Raw genomic sequence first — 12,500 nt, forward strand, 5'->3', positions numbered from 1 at the left:
CATTTTTGCCCGCATTATCAGTAGCAGTACCCTCGAATCGCCTGGCTCAGACTCCATACCAGCAGAGGTCTACAAGGATGGAGGCACTGTGCTGACTGAGAAGCTCCATCAGCTGTACTCACTCATGTGGAAAGAAGAGACGATCCCCCAGGATTTCAAAGATGCATCTATCATTCACTTGTACAAGCGAAGGGGGAACCGGCAAGCCTGTGATGACCATCGGGGCATTTCCTTGCTCTCCATCGCAGGCAAGATACTTGCCAGGATCCTACTAAACCGCCTCACAGCATACCTTGACCAAGGTCATTTGCCTGAGAGCCAATGTGGATTCCGGAAAGAGCGCGGAACCACCGACATGGTGTTTGCTGCAAGGCAGCTGCAAGAGAAATGTCAGGAGCAAAATGCTGATCTGTTCTCCACCTATGTCGACCTCACTAAGGCCTTCGACACACCGTGAGTAGAGAGGGACTGTGGAAGATCATGGCCAAGTACGAATGCCCTCGGAAATTTATTTCCTTGGTCAGCCAATTCCATGAAGGCATGCAGGCTCGAGTCCAGGACAAAGGCGAAACATCTGCTCCTTTTGTTGTCACAAATGGTGTCAAGCAAGGCTGCGTCCTGGCTCCAACGCTGTTCAGCCTCATGTTCTCTGCAATGCTTACTGATGCCTTCAGAAATGGCGATGTTGGAATCGGCCTAAAGTACCGAACAGATGGCAAGTTGTTTAACCTCAGAAGGCTTCAAGCAAAAACGAAGGTCATGACAGACATCATCAGAGACTTTTTGTTTGCTGATGATTGTGCCCTCAACGCTGGATCTGAAGCTGACATGCAACTCAGCGTCGACAAGTTTGCCACTGCCAGCAGGAACTTCGGCCTTACCATCAGCACGAGGAAAACTGAAGTTCTCCATCAGCCAGCCCCAGGGAAACCCTACGTTGAGCCCAACATCACAGTCAACGGTCAGAGACTCAATGCGGTGGAGCGGTTCACATACCTTGGCAGCACACTGTCACGAAATGCGACCATCGACGATGAAGTGAACGTCAGGATTGCAAGAGCAAGCGCAACTTTTGGTAGACTCAGTGCAAATGTCTGGAACAGAAGAGGCATTAGTCTTGAGACCAAGCTAAAGGTCTACAGAGCAGTAGTTCTCCCCACACTACTGTACGCCTGCGAAACTTGGACAGTGTACCAACGACATGCCAAGAAGCTGAACCACTTCCACACAACATGCCTAAGGAAGCTACTGAACATCAAGTGGCAAGACAAGACCCCAGACACAGAGGTGCTTGCAAAAGCCACCCTTCCCAGCATCTTCACCATCCTGATGCAGTCCCAGCTTCGCTGGGCTGGACACGTGGCGCGCATGTCAGACCATCGGCTGCCCAAAAGGCTCTTCTATGGCGAGCTGCAACAAGGGGAGAGATCACACGGAGGTCAGAAGAAGCGCTTCAGAGATACTCTGAAAGTCTCTCTGAAAGCGTTTGATATCAACCCTGACTCCTGGGAGGAATCTGCAGTGGACCGTGACAAATGGCGCGCTGCTGTGCACAAAGGCGCCAAGTTGTGCGAGGCCAACAGGACTGCTGCAGCTGTTCAGAAGAGGCAGGCCAGAAAGTCACGGGCAAACAAGCTCCCTGACAATGATATGCCTGTCTTTGTCTGCCCCAACTGTGAGCGAACATTTCTTGCGCAGATTGGACTATTCAGCCATCTGCGCATTCACAGATAGATTCATGAGCATCCTCCCCCCCACCCCACCACCACCCTCCCCCTATCCCCCAGCTGGATGACAACGATGGTCATCATCGATCTCGATGGACACACCACCACCCTCGAATCGCTCATCACTATCCTCTACAAACTCGTTTTTCTGTATCTTCAAAGCCAGCAATCCACAGGAACTTTGTAATGCAAGGGTGCTGCAAGGCCAACTGAGGAGACCCTGCATTGCTGCTTAGTCATTTCAATAGAAAAGTTTCTTTCCTTATGTGCCTCATCCGCCATATTGATCACCGTGGCCAGTTTGCACAAGGATATAAAATCGGGATATCTACCAGTCTGGAACACAGAGGCAGCAACACACATGACAAAGCTACAGTCATACGCTTCACCGAACAAGATTAAACCAGATTAACGGGGTATTTGTTTGATCGGCATAACCGCTGACCGTTAGGTATTTCTACGCCTTGCTGGTTCTCTGCACTGCCAAGAGTAACCCAGCGCACGGCGAAAGATCCCCTACAGCGACCGTTGCGGGGATTAGCAGGCGACAGGCTCCAGAGGTGGAGAAGTCGATCTGAGTTCCGACTGAACGGTAGCAGGCGACGAGATGAGCTTCATCCCTTCGGCCACGTAGCGGTATTCTAGAGAGAAGAAGAATGTGTGGGTGAAGACTGAAAACAAACAATTGCTTTGGTGTCCGCTTTCCTACGCAGGAGTCGGCGTCTGCGCTGGACTTGAATCTGGTTTTCTCATATTTTGTCTTACACCCTAAGGATCCTTTGGGGAGCTTAAAATCCTGTCCGTGGAATCCTGATGAGCGTCTTTTGTAGGATAAACGTCCTTTGATGTGAACGAGATTAAGCGGATCCCGTTTCAGGTCTTCTCAGCTGAGTTGGGAGACGAACGAACCAGTCCAGCTAAACTTTCTCTGTGTTGTTGGTGGTTTGATATTTCTGTTCTTCTGTGAACAGATCGGTGTGGTGAAAGTACCTGACATTTACGGTTTCAACAGCGTTGTGGTCCACGGAAGCAGATCTGGATACATTGAGCCCTTGCTTCACTTCTGTGTATAGTCCTGTACAGCGGTCCGTGTGTCCATCGGCAGAACGATGCTGAAGCTTGTGGTATGGGTGGGGGTGATGGTGGGGGTAGCCCTGGCCATCACTAAGCCCAACGGCTGCACTTATTCTTCTGGAGTCTTCACCTGTGATTATAGGTAATAATTTTGGTAGATGTACTTAACTGATCGAGTGGAATGAACGAAGGAAGGAAGTAAACGAACTATCCAAGAAAATGTGAGAGCTTGGCCTCGTTGTCAACAGTTACAGCTTCACCATTCACCCACTCAGATACCAAATAGCCAGTGTGTGTGTGTGTGTGTGTGTGTGTGTGTGTGTGTGTGTGTGTGTGTGTGTGTTGTGTGTGTGTGTGTGTCTGTCTGTCTGTGTCTGTGTGTTTGTATGCATGTGTGTGTATGCATGTGTGTGTGGGCGTGTGTGTGTGTGTGTGTGTGTGTGTGTGTGTGTGTGTGTGTGTGTGTGTGTGTGTGTGTGTGTGTGTGTGTACGTGCGTACATGCATGTGTGTACGCGCGCGCGCGCGTGTGCGTGTGTGTGTGTGCATCAGTCAAGAGATGGCGGCTCACAGTCGGCTGGGCTAAACATGATTTGTTTTACATTTGGGTTTGATTCAGTCAGAACGTGAAACTAACAATCGTCAGATCTCTCCGGTAAGGACGGACAGTCGGATTGAACGTTTCGAGCTTCATTCATTTTCTTCTGTTCAAAGCACAACGTTGAAGCTAGCACTTTGGGTATATGAGATAAGGGGCATCCTCTGTTTCTTTGTTTTTGTTTGTTTTGCGTTCCAATCTTACTCCTTCTCCTCTTCCTTTTGTTCATCCCCTTTCTTCTCCTTCTTCGTCGTGCTGTCTGCTTTGTTTCTCATCATCATCATCGTCATCATCATCATCATCATCATCATCGTCAATGTCGTCATCGTCTTCATAACCATCATTATCACCACCACCGCTAACACCACCAACAGTATCGTCATCATCTTCTTCCGTCTGTATTTCTGAATTAGGTTTCCTTCTTTGTTCATTTGCTTTTCTTTCTCAGTAAATAGTAGTGTCTTTGTATTCGTGCTGGCAATTTAACCAGTGCTATACTTTGCTCCTTTTTTTTTTTTTTTTTTTTTTGTCTTTCAAACATTATATTTCAAATGGTAAAGTTGGAAGCCTGTTTCGCAAACAACACAAACACAAAACACGATGTGTAAAAAAACCCAAAAAATAAACAAAAAACAACAACAAACAAACAAAACAAAACAAAACAAAACAAAACAAAACAAAACAAAAAAAAACCAAAAAAAAAAAAAAAAAAAACGATCGCACTGGAGCTATCTCAGTATATCTAAGGTAGAGTCACAGCGAACAATTCAACTATCTGGTTTAGAAACTTCTTCCCCAAGACAAAATGATTATCAATTATGTCCTGATCTTGCATATGACAACGACAAATCGTCACCTTTCTTGTTCCTCCAGTACCCCGTTGCGCTGGGACGCCACGAGTCAACGTAATGGCTAAATTGGTCTATACCTTGTGCATTCGGCACTGAAGTCAGCTGAACGTGATAAGATATGAAAAAAAAAAAATGAAAAAAAAAAAATTGTCAATAAAATAGTTTCGATCTTTCCGGACCAAAACGTGGACAAATTTAATCAAAAGAGTATCAGGAGGGTTTATGTGGGACGCTTCAGATCATCAGATGGTTTGTTCAGAATTTTATTTGCGATCATGAGCGTGTGGTTCCCAACAACCAGTCTGTAGTCCCCCACCCCCCCTCACCCTCCCCTACATCCCCCCAAAAACAACAACAAAAACAACAACAATAACAAAAACAACAACAAAAAACAAACAAACAAACAAACAAAAACAAAAAACAAAGCAAAAAAAAACCAAAACAAAAAAATACCCGTGTTTCATATGTTTCAAACTGACTGAGGAGATCAAATGCATAAACGCTTTGATTCATCACCACCATCTACATCACATCGTCCCTGTCTTCATCATCATCGTTGTCGTCGCTGGTGACGCTAACATTATAGTTATCTTCGTCATTCTCATCCCTCTCCTTGACATTAATTTCCCACCAAGGCCTTATTTGCCACATACAGAACACAAGGCCGTCTTTACCACATACGCTCAGACTAGGTCACATTCACCACATACACTCTACCAAGGCCATACCTACCACACACACTCCATCAAGCCCGTCTCTACCATACACACTCCACCAAGGCCATATTTACCACATACACTCCACCAAGGCCATATTTACCACATACACTCCACCAAGGCCGTCTTTACCACATACATTCCACCAAGGCCATATTTACCACATACATTCCACCAAGGCCACCACATACACTCCACCAAGGCTATCTTTACCACATACACTCCAGCAAGGCCACTTTTACCACATACACTCCCCCAAAGCTACTTTTACCACATAGACTCCACCAAGGCCATACTTACCACATACACTCCACCAAGGCCATATTTACCACACACACTCCAGCAAGGCCACTTTTACCACATACACTCCACCAAGGCCATATTTACCACATACACTCCACCAAGGCCAGCTTTACCACATACACTCCACCAAGGCCATATTTACCACATACACTCCACCAAGGCCACTTTTACCACACACATTCCAGCAAGGCCACTTTTACCACATACACTCCACCAAGGCCAGCTTTACCACATACACTCCACCAAGGCCAGCTTTACCACATACACTCCACAAAGACCAAGGAGGTCGGGGGATGGGGGTGGGGGGGAGGGGGGGGGGAGAGGGGGAAGGGGTTGGGGGGGTGTCTGTGTCTGTGTGGTGTGTGTCTCTGTGTGTCTGTGTGTCCGTGGTTCACATTTAACATTGTCTTTTTTCTTCCTTTTTGGCTCACGTGTGTAAACAATGTGAGCCCATGTAATAATCCGGTGTTCGGTTATCTGCGCGCGTGTGTGTGTGTGTGTGTGTGCGTGCGTGTGTGTGTGTGTGTGTGTGTGTGTGTGTGTGTGTGTGTGTGTGTGGCTGTGCTGTCTGTCTGTCTGTCTCTGTCTCTATGTGTCTGTGTGACTGTATCTGTGTCAGTGTCTGTGTGTATGTCTGTCTGTGTGTCCGTGGTAAACTTTAACATTGTCATTTTCTCTAGAAAGACTTTAGTCTATCGCCGCCAAATTTGGCTCAAAAATAGATATAAAAAAAGAGCAAAAATCAGCTCTTCACATACATTCCAATAAAATGATGTTGTACTTCTTGTTAGAGCACAAAGATATTTCAAAGATTTTTTTTTTTTTTTTTTTTTTTTTTTTTTAAATATGTCAACCACTCTGATTCTGCTGTGTGCACTAAAGGTACGTGCTTCCACTGGACGCCAATGCCTTCACTCCGGAGCCCCAACGTCTGGTAATAGAGGAGGTCAGCGGCACCTTCTCCTCTACGGACTTCGTCAACTTCAACAACGTCAACAAGTCCGCTTTCGACATCAACTTTCCTGCAGAGTTGACCATCTACTGCACGACGGGGGGCGGGGGTCTACTGAACCTGGACTCCACCTCCTTCACGGGTTAGTCTGTCAGTGTGTGTGTGTGTGTGTGTGTGTGTGTGTGTGTGTGTGTGAGAGAGAGAGAGAGAGTGTGTGTGTAGTGTGTGTGTGTTTGTGAGTGTGAGTGTGTGTGTGTGTGTGTGTGTGTGTGTGTGTGTGTGTGTGTGTGTGTGTGTGTGTGTGTGTGTGTGTGTGTGAGAGAGAGACAGAGAGAGAGAGAGAGTGTGTGTAGTGTGTGTGTGTTTGTGAGTGTGTGTGTGTGTGTGATAGTGTGTGTGTGTGTGTGTGTGTGTGTGTGTGTGTGTGTGTGTGTGTGTGTGTGTGTGTGTGTGTTGTGTGTGTGTGTGTGTTGTGTGTGTGTGTGTGTGTTGTGTGTGTGTATGTGTGTGTGTGTGTGTGTGTGTGTGTGTTGTGTGTATGTATGTGTGTGTGTGTGTGTGTGTGTGTGTGTGTGTGTGTGTGTGTGTGTGTGTGTGTGTGTGTGTGTGTGTGTACGTATGCGTGTCTGGCATAGTGTGTGTCTTCTGCACGGAGCAAAGTTAGAATAGAAGAACGCGAGTGGTGGTGGTGGTGGTCTAGATGCTAGTCTTTCGAATGAAACAAAAAAGGAACAACCCTCCCCCCAAACAAAACGAAGCAAAACAAAACAACAACAACAAAAACCACCACCACCACCACCACCAACAACAAAAACAACAACCAACCAAACAAACAACCCCCCTCACCCCCCCCCCCCGTGTATGCTTAGAGCACTTAATGTATAGCAGGTGGTCATCACGTGGTAATGTACAATACAATACAATGCAATACAATACAATACAATACAGGACATTCATTCGTCACTCGCCCAACATAATATCTCAGCCCACATCCAAAGTCCAGTACACACATGCACACACACGCACACAACTTGACGAAGGTTGGACAAGAAAAAAAAAAATCGAAAAGCTACATATCGAAAGCAAAATACATACAAGCAAGCAATACACGACAGCAGCTTCATTTCTACACGCACCTCGAATCATCCTCCCTTCCACACACACACACACACACACACACACACACACACACACACACACACACACACACACACACACACACACACACACACACACACATTTGGAAGCGTGTGTCTCTGTCTCTATGGGTTCGAATCCCATGCCCTTACCAGGATTTCCCCCCACCCTCCCTCCAACCCTCAATTCCCAACCCTCCTAACCATCCTCCCCTCCAACCCTCAATTCCCAACCCTCCCCCCACCCCTCCCTCCAACCCTCCCCCCACCCCTCCCTTCATCCCTCAATCCCCACCCTCCCCCAACCCCTCCCCCCACCCTTCCCTCCAACCCTCAATCCCCAACCTTCCCCCCACCCTTCCCTTCAACCCTCAATCCCCAACCCTCCCCCCGCCCTTCCCTCCACCCTCCCTTCATCCATCAATCCCCAACCCTCCCCCCACCCTCCCCCCACCCTTCCCTTCAACCCTCAATCCCAAACCCTCCCCCCACCCCTCCCCCCAACCCTCCCCCCACACTTTCCTCCAACCCTCCCTACACCCCTCTCCCCACCCTTTCCTCCATCCCTCAATCCCCAACCCTCCCCCCACCCTTCCCTCCATCCCTCAATCCCCAACCCTCCCCCACCTCCCTCCATCCCTCAATCCCCAACCCTCCCACCACCCTTTCCTCCAACCCTCAATCTCCGACCCTCCCCCCCCCCCATCCTCCCGCCGACCCTTCCATTTGATATTGAGTGGTGTTCGGGGTGCTAGACTTTTCTTTGGATGAGATGATAAACAAAGGCCCTGCGTACAGCAGGCACTTAGGGCACGTAAAAGCAGCACTCACGACAACAAGAGGGTTAACCCTGTCACAAATATGCAGAAAAATCCACTTTGGTGGTAACAATGAATGCAGTTGCAGCCTTAACAAAATGGGTGGTGTTTCACTGTGACGACACACACACTTCAGTCCGAATTTTACGCAAATTTGTTATTACAAAGACAAATACAATACAATGCAATACAATACAATACAATACATTTTCAAACGGTATAGCCTTTGATGGCAAATGTCTCAGAGAGTTTCAGTTTCAGTTTCAGTAGCTCAAGGAGGCGTCACTGCGTTCGGACAAAACCATTTCCGCTACACCACATCTGCCAAGCAGATGCCTGACCAGCAGCATAACCCAATGCGCTTAGTCAGGCCTTGAAAAAAAAAGAAAAAAGAAAAAAAAAGGGGAATAAATAATAGATAAGCTTACATAAATAAATAAATAAATAAATAAATAAATAAATAAATAAATAATAATTGTAATATAGAAAAAGGTAGTAGTAGTAGTAGTAGTAGTAGTAGTAGTAGTAGTAGTAATAATAATAATAATAATAAAAACATAAAATAAAATAAATAAATAAATAAATAAATAAGACAGCAATGATGATAAATAAGCAAATAAATGTAAAACATGAAGACACACATTCACACATACCCCCACACATGCATAACAGATATGCACCAAACATGCAGTTTCACAGATGTGAAAGCACAGTCAAATACATATAAACGTACATGAGCTCCAACACACACACACACACACACACACACACACACACACATTACCCTGCACCTCCTCTAGAGAAAGTTCAGCTACACAGAATCACATTCAAAGAATAAAATTTAAGAGGTGGTTTTATCTTTGCCTTTTTTACTTTGTAATAATCTGAGGCAATGCTATGTATTGTGTTGAATGCTTTCAAAGCGTACATGGATTTTGAGGAAAAGAGTAGGAAAACAGGATCACATTATCAATCGATCATACCTTTGTTAAATGCTTAACTCGACACGTAAACGTTGTTGTCACACTTCATTTGTTAGTTATTGGTTTACGTTAGCCTGCTTAGTCATATTCTTTTGTCCATTCCTTTGTTGTCGTTTTTTGATAAGTCATGGATAAAAAAAAAAAAAGAAAAGAAAAAAAGAAAAAAAGAAAAAAGAAAAAAAAAGGAGGCTCGGAAATTGTTAACTGATATCATAGTGCAGAAACGTCTTCAGACGGCTTCTTTATTATTATTATTATTATTATTATTATTATTATTATTACCTATTTTATTCTTCTTTTCTAAATAAATATGTCATTGTGGTGTGATGTCGATTTTTCATTTCGTCGACTAAATACCTGTCTGTATTGTACTGTCCATTTTAAAATAAATTACTGTACACATCGTGTTGCGTTTGATTTCTTGACTCAGCTGGTTAAAAAAAAAAAAAAAAAAAAAAAATCGGCCTTCTGCTACATTGCCTCTCTCTCTCTCTTTTCTTTTTTTTTTTCTCGTCCTTTTATAGTCATTATTTCTACCTCCACCTCCTCTTTCTCTTGATGTTCCACCCCATCCTCCCCCATGGCCATCACAACTTCCTTTTAAGAATTTTCTATCAATATAACAATATATATAAGGCGCAAAAACTTGATGGAGTCAACTATAAGCGTACATAAATAAATAAATAATGATTTAAAAAAAAGAAGAAAAAAGTAATAATAATAATAATAATAATAATAATAATAATAATAATAATAATAATAACAAATAAATGTAAAACATGCAGACACACATTCACACATACACACACATATGCATAACAGATATGCACCAAACATGCAGTTTCACAGATATGAAAGCACAGTAGTAGTAGTTCTTTTTCATGTATTTATCTATTATTTATTCACCCTTTTTTTTCTCTTTTTTCTCAAGGCCTGACTAAGCGCGTTGGGTTACGCTGCTGGTCAGGCATCTGCTTGGCAGATGTGGTGTAGCGTATATGGATTTGACCGAACGCAGTGACGCCTCCTGGAGCTACTGAAACTGAAACTATCAATATAATTTCAGGGATGGGCTTTTACAACGAGATCCGCATCATCAATTGTGAGTTCACGGCCATCGCTGCCTCTGCCTTCGCCAACTTTGGCTCCGTCAACCACTTCAGCTTCGAGGGTGGGAACATGGACGGCATCGACAGTGACGCTCTGCTGGGACTGAACGTCATCAAGGACTTGTCACTGCCCTCGCCCAAGGGCTCTTTTGCCCTGATTGACGTAGATTTGGTGCCTGGCGGTCTGCCGGCAGGTAGGGAGAGGACGAGTGTGTGGCATGGAGGGGTGGGGCTGGGGAGTGGGGGGTGGGGGAGAGGTAGGGCTATTTGGGTTGATGCCTGGGGTAGGGTGAGGGTGTGTGTGGGGGGTAGCGGTGTGTCGAGGAGGTGGGGTGGGGTGGGGTGGGGTGGGGAGGAGGGTGGGGATGGTAGGGGGTGTTGATTGGAAAGGACACTGGTTTGGGGAGATTTTTTTTTGGGGGGGTGGGGGGGAGGGGTGGGGGGGGGGGGGGGGGGGGGGGGGGCGGGGCTCGGGGAGGGGGGGGGGGTTGCTGTTTATTTTCTGGATGTTGTGTTTATTTGTGGTCGTGATGGCGATGTTGGTTGTAGCAGGGTTATGGTATTGTGTTGTAAATGTGTGTGTGTGTGTGTGTGTGTGTGTGTGTGTGTGTGTGTGTGTGTGTGTGTGTGTGTGTGAGAGAGAGAGAGAGAGAGCAGCTAAACTGTTAGGTGATACCAGCCGCCGTGGCGAAGTGGTTAGCGTCGCGGACTGACGGCTGGGAGGACGCGGGTTCGAATCCCAGCGGAAGTGGGTTTTTCTGCCCGTGGCCGGCTCCTACCCAGAGTTGAGTGTGCTGTGGGCTTAAATGGGGATGCGTCTTTGAGTGTGTTGCTCTAATTACCTGACCAACACTGCAAGTGTCTGTATCTCTCGGGCCTGGTTAACGCCGGGATATCATTATGACAGGACGCGTAGAGTACAGCCTTGTCACGCAGTCCCAAACCAAAATGGACCTCCATAGCAACATCGTCATCATCATCGTCATCCTCCTCCTTCGTCGTCATCAATATAAACAAAATAGTCTCAGAGTCTGTGGCCTTTCATGCCCTGCTCTCATGGTAACCTCAGTTTCGATACCCCTCCACTTCCGTACTTGGGGTGAGTCCTGTCAATGTCGTCAGTGTCGGCAGATTCATGGGGGGCTGTCGTTTGAGGAACGTGGTGGCGGTCTCCACTCTGGGAGGGACGCTCACTCAGTCTGGCTCCGTGACTAAGCCATTATTGTCGTTAGTAGGGGGCTTAGTAGGTGGTGTCCTAAGTACGTTAAAACAGAACAGGCACCACTGAACACCACCGAAGTGACTCAGCAGCAGTGCAGGGTCTCCTCTGGTGTGTGGCCTCCTGGTTACCTAACATCGATGGTTCCCTGTGGACTGCCGACGCTGGAACTGCGACGGACGAACCCGGGTGTGGCCGTGTATGGGGGAATATAAATGAGCGGCGTGGGAGTAATGCCACTGAAACGGTGCAGATGATGGGGCAGCAAAAAACAAAACAAAAAAACAAACAAAAAACAACAAAAAAACTGTTAGGTGATGATATTAGCGACCATGCGGTCCCGTTCAAATAACAGCTGGTCTTGTAGGCACCACATGTATGCCGTTTTGTTGTCAGCCGTTGTTGTTGTGGTTGCTGTTTGTTCAAACACAACAATCATCATGAACACACAAAGCATCATCAGCATCAGCATAAACCACTACCCCTACAACAGTTCCCGTCACCATCAACATCAGAAACAACAACAGCATCCACACTGTAATGCAATGCAATGGAGTCTCCCGTCGGACCGACGGACGAGTAGGCAGGCAGGCTTATCTGTCGGTGTGTGTCCTCATATGGGAGAAGAGGCCGATTCTGGATGCGCAGCACTTCCCACAGGTGTTGCAAGGGAAAACGTCTCCAGGAGTTGAGCCCTGATTCCTTCGCTCACGCTTCTCCTTAATGGCCAGCGTTCTCTTGTTTTCAAACGTCTTTATGCCACTAGAGCACAGCATCCTCCAGCGAGAGCGGTCATGGGCATCAGTTTACCAGGAAGCGATTTCTTTGTCACAGGCTTTGAGGTTTGTCTTCACACTGTAAACACACAAGATAATCATGTCCGTGGCTGATATATTTTCTAGAAGGCCAACTAACCAATCAGTGACCACGTTTTATCTGACATTTGGCACGTGCCACCAAGGAGACACATGTGTATCGTCCTTCAAGTTTCTACCAAGCAGCCGTTTCCCATTTG

General features: G+C 46.4%; 1 protein-coding gene across 1 annotated transcript in view; it reads left to right on the forward strand.

Annotated features, from left to right (window-relative positions):
- The first annotated feature begins 2,836 nt into the window (after positions 1–2,836).
- LOC143287247 (uncharacterized) overlaps positions 2,837–12,500 on the forward strand; it is a 15,998-nt gene continuing 6,334 nt past the window's right edge. Inside the window, exons 1-3 of the mRNA XM_076595191.1 lie at positions 2,837–2,943; positions 6,151–6,362; positions 10,224–10,460. Coding sequence (XP_076451306.1) covers positions 2,837–2,943; positions 6,151–6,362; positions 10,224–10,460 — 556 coding nt within the window. The remainder of the gene's footprint in view (positions 2,944–6,150; positions 6,363–10,223; positions 10,461–12,500) is intronic.

The sequence above is a fragment of the Babylonia areolata genome, chromosome 11 (assembly GCF_041734735.1).
Source record: "Babylonia areolata isolate BAREFJ2019XMU chromosome 11, ASM4173473v1, whole genome shotgun sequence".
NCBI lineage: Eukaryota > Metazoa > Mollusca > Gastropoda > Neogastropoda > Buccinidae > Babylonia > Babylonia areolata.